Consider the following 19,252-nt stretch of genomic DNA (forward strand, 5'->3'; position numbering starts at 1 on the left):
ACACAGATGTGCTAAATTGCCAATATTATTGAAATTGTATTTACTTTGAAAAAAATATTTTCTTCATCCTAATCTAATGACTTAATTGTTTTGGCTGAGGGTTTCCAGAGCAATGGCCAAACGGTCTAAAGGTAATTGCTCAAAGGTGTAACATTTTACAAACATGTCTCTGTAATGGAAAAAAAGCGTCTTAACAACAGGCAGTACAACCCTATGCAATTATACAGACGGGTATATTTCTATTTCTGTCCAGAAATATTACTTGCTTCCCCTCCTGCTTAACAGGCAAGAAGGTCAGCTGCTATGAATTTGGGACATCATAATTAAAAAATGAAAAATGGTATCATGAGTCTGTGTTAAGAACCTAACTGCTGGCTAGCTTATTTAATCCAGAAGCTAGCAAAACTGGAGTGACTGCCATGGATATGTAATGTGGAAACCCTAAAATTCATTTTGGAAGGAAGTACGTACATGTAGCCTGCAAAACCAATATAAATAACTCAATGCCGTGAACATGCTGTTGCATATGACACTGAGTTAAAGGGCAAAACGTTTATCATTTATAACTACATTGATGGCAGACGCTTTGAAAAAGACACTGCATTAACAACAGAATCAAGTATTTCCATATTCAGGATAGAACAGTCATTCAGATTTATCAGCCCATTAACTTCATAAAAACAGCATTAGCTGCAGTTTAAGTGTGATGTGGTGCATCTGTAATGAGAAATTCTTTGGGTGGCATTTTATAATTAAATATCTCATGAACTATTCGTAAGGTCAACAGAGATTAATGCAGGCTGCCAGGCAAGGTCACTGCGTGGATTTCTAGAGAATTCCACACTCACAAAAAGACATTATCACAATTATTATTTTCTTTAATACAGTAAGTCATAACGTGATCAGACTATGCTTTATCAAATCTGATATTTGGCCCATCTGTTCTGATGGGCCAACAATATTTTCTGTATCACTGTAAGACAAAAGAAACAACCTGTATTTTAGTATGGTGTCTGAAAGTCATAATAGGACACATATCAGAGAGAAAAATAGTAACTCTGAGCGTGTACTAGGAATTTGCTTTTTCTTGTTCAAAGAACTGAATTCCTGAACAACTGTCCAGTTTTTAAAGTAATTTCGTCTGCACTATAACATACATGGAATAAAGTTGAGAAGGGTCTTTTAACAAATACAATCACAGATAAAACCACCTCGAGAACAGCATTTTGTGGCATGGCAGTATTTCCATTTTGGCAAGGCTTCACCCACCCTGCCCCCTTTCCAAGGTGGTCCTCACACAGCTGTGCTGGGGACCAGGCTCACACAGGACCAGAGCAGACAGCCAAATGCAAACACCAGCCCGGGGCAGCACGCCAACACCCTTCTGCTTCATGGTTATCCAAAGCACCTGCTCTCTAGGTGAGATGCGGCACAGAGGGGTAGGTGGAAATGCCTCAAAACAATGCTGCTCCCAGTACCATTCCTGCTGTCCAAGGTACTGGCATATTGTGTTCGACCTGAACAAAACACCTGAGAAAACAGTAACTTCTTAACTCTGCAGAAAACACAACGTTGTACTGTGGGTTCAGGGCAGGTCACACCAGCAAGACAGCAATACTGACTTACATCACATTCTTATCCTAAGGGCACGATGTATGTAAAACCTGATAAAGAAGTTTACTGCTAATGCCATCATCAACCAAAAGCATAACCCAGTATCACCTGCATTTTTTCCCTCCCAGCAGTCTTTATTTCTGGTATTCCTCTGGCTCTTCATCTATTTCAGCCATTACCTTACAGCCTTGATCTAAATTTTCAGCATTTAATGTGCCAAGCTTCATCTACATTAAAGACTGAATTTCAACCTATCAGTCAGCCAGACAGTTGTGCAGTGTTTCTGAGATTATGATTAATAAGCACCCAAAGCTGGAGCTTACAACTTTGCTAAGCCTGACATAACAAAAATAACACGCAAATAGATAAACAAAGACGCTGGAGGAAAGAACTCAGGAGGATCAAAGACGGGTCCGAATGTCTCAGCCATGCTTCTGACAAAGCAGCACAATCAACTACGGGCTCACACCAGACCTATACAACCGTGAGAATGGCAAAGACGAGGCACTGTCGATGGAAGTGACCCAACTTCTTTTCCATGGAAGATTAGGCAATACTAGGCTCTATAGCCTTTTGGAAGCAAAGCAGAAATAAACCTAATTTCACCTGTGGAGCATGCCACTGGAAGATAGAAGACAAAGCTGATCTCTGCATCACTGACAACTTCCAAACGATGTAGAGAGCACTCTGCACTGCTTAGAGTCTAAGAAAGATGTCAGCATCCTGTTATTTTAGGAAACTCTAAAAGACAAACAAAGCTTACTTTGACTCTTTGCCCAAGTGTCAGTCTGGGAAGAAGCCTCGTACTGTAACAGAAAACCAAGGAAGAACCTGTCTTGTCCACTGGGAGACAGACAATTGCTCGTGCTGGCTCACCCAGGGACACAGGGAAGTCGCCTCCATCCTTTCATCTCCTGGTACCATTTGAAGAGACAAATAACTTAGAAACTCAAAATGGGCAATGAAGTGGAACACAAAAAAACCAAATAAAGACAAAAAACACCACCACCCCCCAATAACCCCAGTTTAAAACCAAACAAACAAGTATGTAAAGCAGAGTTCCATATATGTGCAAGAAACTGCCAACAAAGAGGAAGCAGAGAACTGCCAGACTTTTTATTTCAGCTTGCAAAGGACTGACAGAATACTCCTGCTTACTAAAGCAGTGGAACTACATATGAGTTACATGAAGATGTCAGCTGGAAAAAAATAAAATCAAACATTTTGCTAGTTTTCTCAGAAATATGACTTGGTTTGTGAAGTGCTGCACAGCCAACCCTGCACTTCCACGCTGTCACAACCAGGACCGCACATTTCTCAGATCTGAGCACTGTGCTATGTGCACGCTCTCTCAACCAGCCTTTCCTCGGCCTTTCAAAAGTCAGCGGAGGAAGCACCACACTTCACAGAAGATGAATTTCAACCATCTACCATGTGGAAGACGGAGGCTGTGCCTACACCAGTGACTCAAGCAGTGCTCCATGATGATTTTGAGGTTCTAACCATGTTCTTCTACAATTCAGTTGAAATGGCCACTAGCTCAGTGCTGCTGTGTGCCACCTAACACCCTCTCACATAACTCCTGGGCACTGCTTGGGGCTGCGTGGGCCATGGACCATTCCCTGTGGGCAGGCTGCACAGCACCACCTTCTCTGGGGGCTCAGGGAACTCATCAGCATGGCTGCAGGCCACCCCGTCCTAACAGGCTCAGCAGAAGACAATGGTCTACAATGTTGACCCTATTAGTACAGTAATCAAGCTTTGTTTGTCTATTATTGTTATAGTATTACATTACTATGTAACTAAGAAGGCAGCACTTGCCCTGTGCTTCATTAAAACAAAAATACAAAATTTATCATTGTTGGATAATAATGGAACTCATTATCTGCATATTTTGTAGGAAGATGAGTTGGAGTGAACAATGAGTAGAAGGCATAAAAAACCAAACAAACAACGAACAGAATGACTTTTGCACCTTTTCTGACCAGAAGTCTTTGCAGCTTGACACAGACCCCAGGACTGAGACTACTCTCCAGTACAAGCAAGCACAAACACAAGCAAAATGAATACACAAAGCATGCCCTCAATCATGCTGCAGCAGACAAGGCCTTCAAGACTTCTTGTACTAAAGGGACAGAATACTGCCCTGTGAGACAATCAGCTCCTCCAAATCATTTTGAGGTTTAATGCACTGAACAGTGCACTTTGGAAGTAAGCGTGTACAGCTCACGTAACCAGGGCTTCAGACAGGACAGTCCCCCTCGTTTATCATTACTACCAGTCCTCTCCCGTAATAGTTTTCAGCTGAGACAATACGCCACTTTTCAATTATTTGTGTTTTTCACTTTTCCTCAAAGGCACTTGGGCATCAGGTGAAGATGGAACTAGTGCAGGAGGAGAAATCTGCTGCTGTGGAATTATTTTATAGCTAACCAGATAGCAGATGTTTTTTCAAGCAATACTGGCAACAAGTCTGTAGCACTTCGGAGGGATCTTACAGAGATGATAAAGGGGACTTTTGCCAGACTCCACATAAAAAAGCCAAATACCTGCCCACTCAGGAACCCAGCCAAAATAATTGTACAAATCAGGGCCCTGTAGTTGCATTTGCTTCTAGTAGATTTTTCACAATTAACATCAGATACTCAGTGCATAGATATGTAACCATCTTTGATAAGATCATGTTTACTATCCATACTAAGGGTAATTGAATCAACACTACAGTACTGATTTTAATATAGGACCAGACCACTACATTTTATATAGCACACTTTGAATTCCACTATTTTTCCATTAATCTGTCTTTGATTTTTACATCAGACATCGTGCATGCTTTCCCCTACACACGCTCCTCATCACCAAGTATGTTTTTCTATAGCTTACTGATCCACATCTCAAAATGTACACGTGTGAAGTGAGCACACTTGCCAGTGCTTCGTTACAGGGGGAACGACTCTACTAAGAGCAAGACCTGCCACGCACTGAAATGACAATTAGTCAATGGAGGAGGCAGGATGAGTGCTGACAGTCTCCTTCCTCCGTCTCTACTAATGCAAGGGATGTTTTCAGGACAAAAAAAAAAAAAAAAAAGAATGAAATACATAAATGAAGTCCTAAATGCAAGTGTTTTGTTTTAACTGGGAGGAGAATAAAGGATGTCAGAATTGCAGCAGAAGAGCCAGCCACTACCAGAAAGCAACAGACTGGTTCTTGCCCGTGGCCAGTGCCTCCCTCCCAGCAGCACCACTGCAAACCCCACACCCAGTAACCAGCTCCACCGCTCTGTCCCACTCACTCTATGAGCACTTTGCAACCTCTTTCTGTGGTGTGGCTTATTGTACGTTCAAAACTTCTCATCTTTTTTCCAGTGAAAGGATATTTTAAATGAACCAGTTTGTACTGAAATCTAAGTAACACCCCTTCCTCCCCGCCCCTCTGCCCTCAACACCAGTGAGGGAACCCAGTACTCAGGGTACTCACATGTATGCCTTGCCAAGGAATAATTTGATCCACCGCTAGTCAAACCAAATCCCTCAGGAATTTGACTGGAACTACGTGGCCGAGTGGGAAGTTTCGGAGGTTCAATTTCAGCTCCAAATTCTGCCCCGATCACCCCCAGCAGAACGATGGCCGTGGCTTGCTTCCGTCTCTCTTCATAGGATGTGGATATTTTTTTCATTTGTGGGAGACCAGACAGACAACCTAAAATGATAAATAAGAAATATGAGAAAAATTAAAAGCAGGGTTGTTCTTCACTACTCCAAAAACCACTTGTTTCCCAGAGAAAATAAGAGGTTTACATTTAACTTAAATCACATCTTCAGGACTGTTACTGCCCTTACCAGGGTTTTCGGCTAGCAGAGATGATTCCATTTTACTTCTCAAAACTTAAAATGCGTGACAAAAGTCTAAAAACCACTTATTGCAAGGTCTGCCTTCAACGAGACCCACCTTTCAAAAACTGTCAAGATCTTATGGGAAAAAAGAATCACCAGAAAAAACAGAAAACTGTCTGATTTCATAGTTTTATGTGTTGAGTTGATAAAAGATCTGTGGAATTCTGTGTTTCTTAGTTCTTGTGAAAGGTGATTTTTGGTTTGCTTCCTGTTCATCTTAAATTTGCATAACCAGTAATATTTTTTTTAAAGACGACAGATTTTTAGGATAACTTACTTGGTTATAGAAAAGCACCTTTTTATTTTAGGATCCATTGTCACATTCAGATTCTCACTAAATTTTAGCATTACAATATATGCCACTAAACCAAACTAGTATTTTTGTACACTAGAATGTTACATATGCTATTTTAACAAACATTCTTAAAAACAGTGGGAAAAAAACCCTCACTGTATTATTAATTTCAAATAAAACTGAGATTTACATCATTAGTGTAATACAGCCCAGGGATTTTGGATTTCACTAAGCAGAGGAAGTTTTTGGGTTGGTTGGTTTATTTTTCTTTGAGTAAATAAAATTTTAGAAGAAATTGACTAGAATGGAAACACTGTATTCACTTACTCTGACAAGCACAATTCACTTTTACCTATAAGACTAATTCATGGCGTACTAGGAAATGCCCTACCATAAATTCTACAAAAATAACAAAGTCTTAATCCTTCCTACAGCATTCTGCTGCTAAACCTTTGCTGAGAAGTCGGAAGGCACCACCTGGCACTGAATGAGACTTATTGAGCTTACGGATTAATGAAGGGTGAATTAGCGAGTCGCACTGTACGGCTCTCTCTGCTAATGACATTTACATGGCTCGATAGGAAACAAAACATCACCTACAAGAAAATTAACCAAATCTTAGAACCTGTGTTTGAAGACTATCCATGTTCAGGCAACCATGCTTTGGTTGTGACTGTGATGTGCCAGCCAAAAGGGAGAGAAAAACAACGGAAAGCTTAACAATGGTAGGGGAAGGGGAAAAAAAAAAAGGAAAAAATCAATAGGAACTGCCTTCGGAGGATGAAAATGGGCTGTAACAGACAAAGCAAGAAATGTAACAGTTTTAACTGCTTAGCACTCACTTATCCTGCTCCCGCCCTCTGCAGCCACCATGATCTCCTTAACATTTGCATATGGAGCGCTGGCAGGTTCTGCCTTACTGCAGCCTCCCTGCCCCATGCCCGGGGAGCTTGGAGCCAGCGGGTGGGCAGCAGCTCCTGCCAAGGCCCAGCACCCCCCATCTCCTGGGGTACCGCAGCGAAGGGCACCCCTGCGAGTGACTGATGGCGGCTCCCTCCCTGCTCCCAGCAGCCACCTCTCACCCAGGTGCTCAGACAGAGCCTGGTGTGACATCTTAGATCAAGATGAATTGGCACAAACTCCTGATCCAAGATTGTTTTATACCATTTAATTTAGTTTCTTCCCCTGCTTGGATGAGCACAGCTCTGGTTATGGATTTCTATTCTAATGCTCTGCAGCAGGCGCGGGGAGCAGGCAGCAGAGCAGATGCTGGTGCAGGGGACGGCGGGATGCTGATCAATAGGCGAGGCGGTGACCCCAGCCGCACCGCCCGCGCCGGCTACGGCTCCCAGGCGAGGAAGAAAGGAAGAGCGAACACATGTGCTGCTTCCAGTAGGAAATTAAACCACGGGGGCACTCGGTGTGCTGCACCCTCCCCCCGCCTGCCTTTCATTTGATTACAGCAATATGAAGTTAACCCTTCATTAGATCCCCAAGGACGGATTTCAAGAGTATCCTTCAAATTACAGGCTCGCTTCCACAGAACTTCCACGTTGCAACTCTAAACAGCAAACAACGAACCAGTGGGCATCCAAAAGCTCTGTCCCAACTCACAGCTCTGCCATCCCTGGGACAGGCAGGAGCAGGCTGTCCTTGCACAGCACACGATGAACTGCAATTAATACCGGACCCAGAAGGAAAACTCCCGGGCTGGCAGCGGCACAGTGCTGCGTGCTCGGCAGCAGCTAGTGGCTGAGCTAATTCCTACTGCTGACCCCACGCCTCCAGCACCCAGATGTCAAGGAGATAACTCTTTGTTAACCTAACAACAAATTTCAACCAGAGCAGGGTGGGAAATATTCTTAAGAGTGTTTCATTAGCAATCTAGCATACGACAGCCCTTACCCTGCTCATTGCTGCAGTGTAGGATTTCTTACTTTAAAAAAACCCAAAACAAAACAAAACCAAAAACCTAAAAAAACACCAAACGCCAAACCCCCAAATACAAGAAAATTACAACCCTCCGTCCCAGCAACATCCTTCCCCCCAAATCTCCAGATGAGAGGGAAAAAAGTCTTAAATATTTTGCCCCCCCCTTTCCCCCCCCAAATTACTAGCAGAAAATACACAATTAATTGTAATGATTTCCTACAAATAAACTGACAGCCATTTGGGAGATTTTAAAATGAAATAATGTCTATAAAAGTACTCCTTTCTACAGTTTCATTTGTCTCATGAAAATTTGGTATTTTCTCACAGCGATGTGCCTCCATTTAATCATGCTAAAGGGTGACACAGAGATCCATTTTCTTGACAGGACGGTTGATCACCCTATCACAGTGAGAAAATTAATAACCTCAAATAGCTCTATGTGGAAAACAGAAGCTACACTGGTGAAAGGACAAAAATGTTCTTTATTTTAGTTGTAAAACACACTTCCACATCCATACATCAAAAGAGAAACCTATCACATCCATGCATCTGCCCAGCTAGGTTTTCTTTAGACAAAATGACCACATTAAATATTTCAAAATACTTCAGTTTTTGAGAATTAAACATCCACAACTGCTTAGAGGAGACAGCTTTGCAGATAGCACAAAGCATATTTATGAAGTGTTTAAAATATAGATAAAATATTTCAGAAGTTTTAATTGTTTAAAAGGCTGTGAGATATCGATTACTTCATTTAAAAAGCAGTCAGAGAGTGCAGCCATTAGGTCAGGATAAATTTAACAGTTTGAAGCACTTTACTAAATAACTCAAAAGATCATGTTAATTGGCTTTGCACAGTTCTTGGGTAAAATAATTTTATCCTATCTTACAATAAAAGGATTAAAAGACAAATTAAGTTCTCTAGGTTTAACTGGAATAGGAATCAATGAATTTGAATTAAGGCTGAAGGCAGTTTTATGAGAGATGGACTGCTACCAGATAGTGCCTAGCTTCTATTAGGCACATTCTGATGGTGCTCCCATATTGTAGTGTTAAAGCCTTGCAGAAGTAGGTGCCGGACCCATTCATTATTACAAAACACACTGAGTGACCCTGCAGCGCTGCCGCAGTGGTTCCGAGTGCAGAAGGGTGGCCTCTGGCAGCCCCAGTCCACCAAAACCATGCCCAGCCCTGCCCCATCAGATGGCCACTGTCACAGAGGGCCACACAGCCACAGCACGGGAGCGACAAGCCAACACAAGTAACGATGGGGTTGTAATTATGTCTGCTAATTTATATGTAAAGGTCATCGCTGAGATTTGGTCACAATATTTAATGTGCACAAAATTCTTTAAAGTGAAAAAGTGTAGAAGAGATGCTGCAGTAGATCTGTTTCCATTCCTGTGTGCTCCAACAGCCGAGAGAAACCTCATCTGAGCTCCAATACAGCAGATACACAGCAGCAGGTACACTGCCACAGCAAGGGTCCACAGGCTTTTGACAGCAGTTAAGACCATGAAAATACATATTTTGAAAATATATAATAATTTGCAACTAATAAAATAATTTCCTCAAGACCACAAACATACTTGTAATCAAATGTGGTTGAGAACTCAGACCTAGCATGTCAGCCTGGTATTTTAAGAGTACAATGAAAAGCGACAACCAAAGCTCTCTTGATTTTTGTCACAGGTCAGTTCCCCAGCACTGAATGCCCACAGTCAGAATTCCCTAACTACAGCTGAAAGCTTGCAAACCAAACTCCATGAAAAGCATCACCACTTCTCCCTCCTGTCTGCCGCATCCCTCTTGCTGCATTTCTTACAAGTTTTCTGTTTATTTATGAAGGGGAGGTTTCTAACTGGGCAGGCTTAGGATAAGGATTTCTATCCATCCTTCCTTTTCTCTCTCTGTTTCAGGTCTGAAAAAAAATAGTTAGCTAAATTCAGAGAATCCTCACAGTCCTCCCAGCAGATGCCAGGGAAGAAGCACACACCAAAATGCAGCAGATGCAGAACTTACTGCAACCACCACTGGAACCGTTCACATTTGCAACTGTAATCGTTTCTCAGTGCTACACGGGATATTAGAAAAGAACACACAAGAGCTAGGAGAGAAGGAATGCAATTCTGCTTACATTCATCTTGGCTGTCAATAATTTAAAGTATTTCTTTATGTCAATTGTACTATTTTCTTAAAGTAAATAAATTTACATAACACTCTGCTTGTGACTTAAAATGGAAACAGCAAAAAAACTTTAAAAAAAACAATATACTAAGTGTGCCTATGGGAGATACTTAACCTTTCCTTTAATTGTTCAGGATTATTAAACCAGTCAAAGCCATGCTACGGGCTTGCTTACATTTCTAGTCTTTAAGATTATACACAACAGAATAATTACAGTAATTTCAGCACCTCCTGAAAGCTTATAAAGCCAGAGCATTCACAATAAATCAAAACTGAAAAATCTTATGAAGAAGTAACAATAACAGAAAGCGACCAATTAGCAAAATGCAGAAAGACAGGAAACAATCTGTTTGATCTAACCTTAGGAAAACTGTAGTTACTCATTACTAACCTCACATTATTAAAAGTATCTTGATTGCTTGGAAGCACAGCCATTCCTATAGACACAGCTCCCTCCGCTGGCACAGCCGAGAGGGGTCCATCATGGGCCCAGCCGCGGCGAGGGATGAGGGATGCTCTGGGACTGATGCCAAACGGGGGTCTGACCCATCCCACACGGTGGGGCTCCTGAATACAGATCGTACTCAACGATACTAAGGAACTCTGTACCATCTCTTCTCATCTCTATATATAGGAATAACCACCTCGGTTTTGAGGAAAATTAAGCACCTTCCCATCACAGCAACAACAACAGCAGCAGCAGCAACCAAAAATCCCCAAATAATAATAAAAAAACAAACTACCAAACCCTAAACCCCCCAAAAGAGAGCATGGATTTTAGATATGGGTCTTTTGCATACAAGTAGTCTCTGTGGAATACACGTCTGGTAATCCAAGTTACATTTTCTTAAATGTTATTTGTTCCTACTGTAAGAGTGTCAGTGCAATACACAAAATAAAATTTGGTCCAATAGGCTACCTTTTCTTTGACTCCTTCTCACTGTGCACAGCCTTCTGCTCCGGGCTTTCTCTGCAGAAAGCCTTCTCTTCAGAGTAACTTACTTGTATTTTTAGTCTTTTATTCATTGATAGTGAAAAATTACCTGCAAATACGGAAAACTGACACACTCCTGAAGCTATGATGCTTACCTCCTATAAACCAGAGCAATTCCAGTATCTTCAATATATTTCTGAGTTTTACGTAAGTGCAGACAGAAAGCTCACGTATTTTGTGAAATTAAATTTTTTTTCCTCCCACATGAAAAAAAAATTATCTTCCAACCAACTGATTGCCACCGTAACAGTCTGTATGTGGCAGTTGAGCACAACACAGAAATCTGGCAATACAGTGGCAAGTTAAAGAGAATATCTGTGATTGCTAACTCTGAACATCTAATATTTATCTTCTATCATTATTAAGCATTTTTTATCAATTTGATTTTTGCTTTTTTCATAGTACTTCACATTGGGCAGTTCCAGGAAGCACATAAGAGGTAGAGAATCAAACCGATTTCAAACACTAGCTTGCTCATAAAGACATAACACATTTTGTAATCAATCTTTTTACTATTCCTATAATTGAGACCAGAATTATAAAAGACTAAACCCAAATTATGCTGGAGCATTATCTAGTTCAAATGCATACTGTGTGAATTAAATTTTCTCAAGAGTAGTAGTACAGGCATTTTGGTGTTACAATTAGTATTTTTAAATTAAATATTTTGCTGTGTTTTATAAAGACATCTGCTTTCAAACTATCTGACAGGGAAGAGAGCCACACAAGATGAAACCAAAACATTTTATGACAATTTCCTGCACATTTTTATTATTCTTACTGATAAGGTACATGTATTTTAATATATATATGTGTATGTTAAGATAATGAAAGAGGACTTGATAACACCACTTGAAAATAAATTTAGGTAAGGATGTGCAAAAGAATTGCTCTGGAATCAAAGCAAAATCTGGGGTTTGAATGTTGGGTTTTTCGTTTATTTTGGTTTGCATTTTCTTCCTCCCCCAAAGGTCTCCTCCCTATTGGCACACTGAGCTGATTTATTTGGTAATGCCTGCCTTGTTATTTTCTTTTCATGTCAGCAGTGAAGTATTTGAAATAATGGAGCATTGTTACTACTGTAAAAAACTGGAAGTGTTTTAAGTTTATTTTTTCTAATATTTCATAGGACATCTTACAACAGACAAGTTTAATTGTTAAATATCAGTAAGTCACGTAGATTTGTATTATTAAAGGCAGGACGTTTTCTGGTTTATTTCTTGAGAATATCTTCCCTGTGTGATGCCAGTAATATGGTTTCATGCAGGAAGGAGGCTGCAGCGACTTTGAAAGACAGGAGAATTAAAAAACCTCCCATGGGGAATGATAATTACTATTAGGTGAGTACTGAGCGTTGTTTTTAGAAAAGACTGTTTCAGCCACCAAGAGATTTACAAAAACTGGGGGGAAAAAAGTTCGTTTAAAATTTTTTTTTTTTTTTTTTAAGTCTTTCATTTAAGACCCTGTCTCAAATCAAAGGGTCTGACCCCACCGAGAGCCTCAGGTCAGACACCCGGGGAGGTCAGAGCCCACACAAACCCCCACCGTTTATCCACCTGGTACACAGAAACATGTGCTCCTGAAAAATGGCAATGTATTTGTGACTTAAAAACAGTAGTTTTCAGGCTAACAAAACCTGTCAGCAATCTGTTAGCCTTCATTCAAAGCCTTAAACAGTAGCCACTGGCAGACTTAAGGGTTAAGACACTGATTTTCTTCTGCATAGGTGGTGCTATTTTAAGCCAATAGTGTGTTTAAATCCACACCAATGAAATCAATACAACACTGCTCTACTCAAGGTGAGACCAAATAAACCTGTCGGAAGCTCTGAGAAATAGGCTTTGCACTATACGCTGAGTGCTAAGTGCCTTTCAACCCAGAGATCTGTCGTTAAATAATCATTAGCCATCATTCATTCTTCCTAAAAAGCTCAACACCTAAACTTGTTTGGTGCTCATGAGCCCATCAGGACAGTGGCACCGCTCTTTGGCAACACCCACCTTGCCCAGCACACCACCGCAAACGCTGCGCTCACACGCCTCCCAGCCTGCCCACATGACAAGCACACCCTAAAAAAAAATCTTACAAATGGTGGGTTTGTGTTTACCCATGCACTCAGGATTCACTAAAACCGTTCTGTACCTTGGAAAAAGTGACCAGCATTGCTTGCACCCTAGACTGCTTCATGCAGTCAGGTTAAGGCTAGTCATAGATGACGTGTATTAATCACTTTCATTCAGGTATAAATTCTTATCTGGCCTCACTGCAACTTTTTTTGAAGTCAGAAACATCAACTTCAGTGCCAGTTATTAGTTTATAATGAGGCTATACGAAATTAGCAGCAACCTGGTGTCATCTATGTAAGGGCAGATACTGAGGGCTGCTGCTGTTGGCAGTTGCTCCCTGTCTGGAACCTACTAATAAAAATCCAGGAGACTAATAGTTACCGAATACCTGAAGCAAGGAAAACAATAGTAATTTTCACTTTTGGAATATACAGGCATAAAGGTTAACCTGCTTTCTCTCAGCCATAAACGTTCCTTTTTCCACCTATGCTTTATGAACTCTGTGCTGAAAACATCTGTTTGCTTTCAAAAAGCAAACAAATTAGCTGTTCTCTTTGGCACGCAGGTGTTTTTACCAACAAGCTCAACTAAGCAATCATCATCTTAAACTAATTTAATTCTGTTCTAAGCCGTAATAGACCGAAGTATTTAACAATGTGAGAATAAATTTTAACACAGTGACATCTGATTGTTTCATACCCTATCCAAAACCCACCAACGTCGGCTATCTAAGTACAAATTGTCCCCTAACCTTGCTGTTTCAATTTTTAGATGCAATTTTATGCTGCAGTCTTCAAAAATCTGAATTTCTCCTCATTGCTGTCTACATTAACGAGTCATAAATAGAAGTATTTTAAACATTCATCATACCTTCTCAAATTTTTTATTAATCATCACTTTATTTCACCTCTAATAAGGGAAGGTTTGATGCATTAATTCAGTGCTTTAAAAACAGCAAGTTACACTGAATAAACTGTGCCTGGTATTTCCCCATCTGAACAGCAGAGAATCCATTTTGTCTTTGACTATTTCCCTGCTCTCAGCCCTGCAAGGAAGCAGCATCCTCACCCATTTTGTGTTCCCTGATGCTGCAGCAATGAAATACTCTTGTCATAAAAGGAACAGCACAGCAGAGAGAAAATTCCGGTAAGCTGAAACAGATCAGAACGGTGGCTGCAGAAAGTCCTCACTCTTTTTCTACGTGAGCCCAGCAGCCTTATGAAAATTAGGTTGATGTCTTTCTTACAGCTTTCTAATGTCTGAAAACTCTGAGCACATAAATAACTCTACTGCTAAGTTATACACAATTTGTAATTCCATTGGGGAAAACACCTATTACGGAACACTGAAAGACTGTATTAACATTTGTATTGGAAATAACTAGTTTGCATATAACTAAAGCCAGATACATGTAAACATATGTATACAAGGTAATTTTTTTATCAGCATTTAACAAGCTGTTAATAAGAGACAAAGACATTTACTGTTGAGTTCCAGATCTCTCTAGACATAAGCAAAACTCCAATAAAACCAGTACAAATCTTGACTTTACATTCTGAAGTATGATCATTATTTTATTGAAAGGAATGTAAAACTATTTTATAGTCATCTTTAAATGAATGGCAACTTTTTTTTTATGTTTTCTGAAAAGATGTTGTTCCTATTGGAAATCAATAGGAAGGCAGAAGAAATTAGATAGCTATGATTTGCCAAGAAATCAATAAGAAATACAGCAATATCAGAACCCACGTTCTTTAACTTTTATACATTAAAATTCAACTTGCATGTGAACAGTCTTTAAAAACTTACGGGGAAAACACGTGAGGTGCCATTATATGTGTGTGACATACCCATCACGCCATGTCTGAACAATATAAGGTATTTTCCTTTTAAAGGCCTTTCTTGACTTTGACAGATTAAAATACATTCCACTGTGTAAAGATCTGAAATTATTTAATACATCCTTCAGCACATTCTGTAACACACACAAAATAATATTCACTGTCAAATATTTATTTGGCACCTCCTGTGATGCTCCACATCAGCGCTTGCTGGGAGGGCGGAGGGTACGTGGTAAGCTGTGGCACACACGATGGGTACCGTCAAGCAGCACCCCACAGCAAACCAGGCTTTTCTGTGCAGAAATAGCTGGGGCAGAGGAAAGCTTTTAAGCAGCATAACAAAGAGAATTCAGGCTAAGATGGGGGTAACATTTAACCAGGAATTTTTCCCCTAACCCACCCACAAAAGACCACCTTGGGAGGTACGTTCCAGAGCCTTCCCACACAGCCTCTGCACTCCGGGTGTGCCTGTTACAACAGCACAGGCGCACAAACGCATTTCAGATCCCCTTCCATGCTTACAGATGGAAATGAATCCTGTAGATATCCTGAAACAGTTTTAAATATATATTTTTATATGTAATACATAAATACTATATATTTGTTGCTTGTTTAGCAATATAGTCTTTAGACAACACTTTCATAGTTAAATTTTATTGAAACTATCGGAGACTCTACTTTTCAGTGGGATCATTTGAATCAAAGAGTGAAACCAACACCACTTCATTCTAATTTTCTGATTCACTGTCTTGGAACACAGCTAGAAACTGGGACACGGAGCATCTCCGCCCGGCAGGCACAGGTTTGCGTGAGCAGCCCCAGGGCAGTGCTGGGGTGATGCTGGCACTGGGGCGGCGATGGGGAGCGCTGGGGCTGAGTGGGTGCACGGTGCTCCTCACTGGGGTGCAGGAAGAGCAGGACCCAGCGCTGCCCTCCAGCACACGCCATTTACACATGGCTTTATCGAGGGCTCCGGCGCTGAATACAGAACACACTCTATTTGGCTTTCAGTCAATTAAGCTTTAAGCTGTCAGCAAACAAGACTTTTAAGTTAATTTTGAATCACCACAAATCAAGTTGAAGGTTGTGAAAGGGCACGCTCACACGCCGGCATGAAAAAAAGGCAGTTTAATTGCCTCTGAATAGCTATTATATGCTGCAATTGGCCTATTGAATCTTAGATGATCTATTTATTTATCAAAGCACAAAGACTGGTAAAAGAATGAAGTATATGAACTTTAACCATCTTTCTTGCGTAAGTAGGTAAAATTAAAGTTTTGGCATATGAGAAGTGCTATTGAAATTATAATCTTTTAACACAGTTCAATATGTTTACATTATATTTTACTTTTGAATAGTTACAGCTGTCCAAACTAAGCTGAAATGTGAAAACAAGTGATTTCCAATGCAATGAGGCACTGTTTGGTTTGTTATTTTTTTTAACTTCCATCAGGTTTTTCATAGACTAAGTAGATAACTGATGTTTTGAACCTGCTAGCTTGAAAACCTAACTATCCAGAAGAAGATATAAAAAAATGCTATAAAACGTTATAAAACGTTATAAAACCAGCTGCTATTAAAACACATTACAAAGAACTGCTACAAATTTCATACCAGACCTCTGTCTTAATAAAAAATACTTTTGTTCAGAACTAAATGACATCAGACAGCACCCACAGGAACAGGTCTTCAGAACTTAAAAGCTGTTTTCATCAATCTACCTAAAAAACCCTGCAACATAGACTAAGGAAGTACCATTTAAAAAAAAAATATGTATCAACTGAACTAATTAGTTCTAAAAATAATATCCGTATGCTTAAAAGACACAGTTAACCATGGAAAGAGTCCCGATAGCTTCTTAAGACAATGCATACATACATATATGTGCATACACATATAGTCTAGAAATATTACAAGGGATTGGACAATTCCTCTTTTTGTAACCAACTACAAGAAAATGCTTTCAAACACGAATAGTCCAAACAGCTGCAATTCTTCACTTGTTAAATGATGCAAGATTTTGACTCTATTCTCCTTTCCTTTAAATCCCACTCATGGGGATGTCCTGGGGGGGAATCACATCATGTGTTTTAGGTACCTGAAGGACAACCCAGGACCCTGGTTTCCTGGACTTGCTGGAAAGAGGTAAGGAAAGAAATTTAGAACACCAAAGTCAGGAGCCTAAAGGTACACACTGGTACCCACTGTTAATTGTTCTAAATGCCAGCCCAGTACCCTGTACAGCTTTTGTTTTTCATTGCTCCCATCACTCTGGGGAAAGATTCACAATCTGAAATTGTGGCAACAGCTCCCTTATCCACTCAACATTGACTTCAGTCAAAACCCTCCATGTTTTATGCTCTTCCTATCGTCGGGTCCTGCAAAACTGTTGTAAAGTGTGGTTTGCATATAGAAACTGAAGAATTATGCATAGTGAAGAAACACTTTCAAAAATAACTATCGAGAAGTACTGAAAAAGTTTACCAATGATAGAAAAAAGTAACCAAAGCTAAGTGTGTGAGAAGTTTACTCTTCCAGCACTGGAAGAGGCCACATGTAAGAAAACTATGTGGTTGTGACTACACCTCTCATTTCATGTCTGCATGTAACTAAGCTGTCACGTATCATGAGGGAAGTCCAGCTGGAACTCAGGAGAGAGGTGCCACTGCTACAGTGACTGTGCTGACTCCAGGGGACTGGAGAAGGGGAGACAGGGGCTGGCTGCAGAAAGCACGGGAGGCGAAGCCCAGGACAGTCCCAGAGGCACCAGCCGACCTGCCTGCTTCATGCTGCTGTGACCACCTCCTACTCCTCTGAGCCACACAGCTCATTCCATGGTGTGAAAAGAGATGGGCCAGGAGGATTTTCCCGAGAGAGAAGCAGAGTTTCCACAGAGCGCTTCAATTCATGCAAGAAAGATGAATGCTGAGGGCAAATGAGATACAACTGCTACTCACTATGTCCAAGTGACCACACAAGACCTTCCTTGGGCAGAAAGGTGAAGGCTGGGGGTTTTACGGTATTTATGATCCCATCCTGGCATACCATGCCGCCTGGTACAGACCACAGTCCAGCCATCACAAACAATTACCAGGTCAATTTCTACTGAGCAGGTTATTGTGCTACTGAGTGTCCGTAGCTGGGTCTGGGATTTCAACACAAAAAAGGGGATGTTTCTCCAAGTCCAACATAGACTTACTTCGTGCTGATACAACACCTCATATTTTTGAGAAGGAAAATAGGTCACAGGAGGTGATAAGGCACTAAAGTCACAACAGCAGCACACAGAGCAAATGTTTTTTAAACCAATGAAATGGGGACCTCTGAAAGGATCACCCCCAAAAAACCATAGTCTACGTATTGTCAGGGTTACAGAAAGTGCTCAGGCAACACATGAAAAGCTTATGCACCGGGGGTGAGGAGACCCCTGGATCCATGCAGACCTTATCTCTTCCTTCACAAATCAAAGCAAACTGCTGGTACCTTAGGGCCTAACTCTGAGACCCACACAAGTAAACTCTGCCCATGCTTGGTTCTTTTAATAAACTGTACATAATTATAAATGACATTGTGGCTTGACATTTTAAACCTTATTTAACATTTATGTCATTTTTTTACCAGCAAGTCAAAAAAAAAAAAAAAAGTAGCACAGAGGATTCAGGTCTTCGCTTTACATCACTAATTCCTTGCCTCAGGAACTGGTATAACCTCAGGGCAACAGCATATCTAAGTAATAAACACAGCAATTTCAGAATTGTTGTTACTACTGTTGATGCAGTATTTTGCAATGAACTTACTGGACTACAGATGGAAAATAGCTCACTTGTTGCATAAAACTGTAGACAGTGATCTCAAACTACAGATGTCTAGTAAACATAAACACAGCAAAAACCTTCCCAAATTCCAGAAGTTGCTTCCAAGACTAAAGGAAATGTTAAAGCAGTTGTATGTCATATTTAACAATATATTGGTTGTCAAGTAAGTGATTCATGCCATAGTAACAACTGGCACAAACTGCTGGGAAAGTAATCTCTGCATGGAAATTCTTAGACTCCAGTAGTTCTTACGGCAACATTTGTAAGAACAGTCTTCCAGATAGAAATGATTAATTTACGCAAGTAAATACTGCTAAAAGCCATACATACCATGCATGTTAACAGCAGAACACCTTCTTAAAGCATTTGGTCCATGATTAAAGCTAACATCCCAAGACACCTACACCTTGCCAGCACTATTATTAGCACATACAATTAAGCTTAAACTTACTGAGGTGGATTAAGGGAAATCAGAGGGGTGTTTGCAGCTGTCACCGCACACCCTTCTGAAATGCTGGACATTAGAAGGAGCCATACCAATGATGTCACACGTCCCAAAGACAGCCTGGGAGCAGCATTACAGGCAATAGCTGTGTCCTACCAAAGGCCTCA

General features: G+C 40.6%; 1 protein-coding gene across 3 annotated transcripts in view; it reads right to left on the reverse strand.

Moving 5' to 3' along the window:
* The window catches only part of WDR7 (WD repeat domain 7), a 143,816-nt gene that overhangs the window by 61,518 nt on the left and 63,046 nt on the right, over positions 1–19,252 (reverse strand). For all 3 annotated transcript variants that reach the window (XM_080371915.1, XM_080371914.1, XM_080371913.1), the window contains one exon: positions 5,095–5,316. In XM_080371915.1, coding sequence (XP_080228041.1) covers positions 5,095–5,316 — 222 coding nt within the window. The remainder of the gene's footprint in view (positions 1–5,094; positions 5,317–19,252) is intronic.

The sequence above is a fragment of the Falco punctatus genome (genome assembly GCF_963210335.1).
Source record: "Falco punctatus genome assembly, chromosome: Z".
Classification (NCBI taxonomy): domain Eukaryota; kingdom Metazoa; phylum Chordata; class Aves; order Falconiformes; family Falconidae; genus Falco; species Falco punctatus.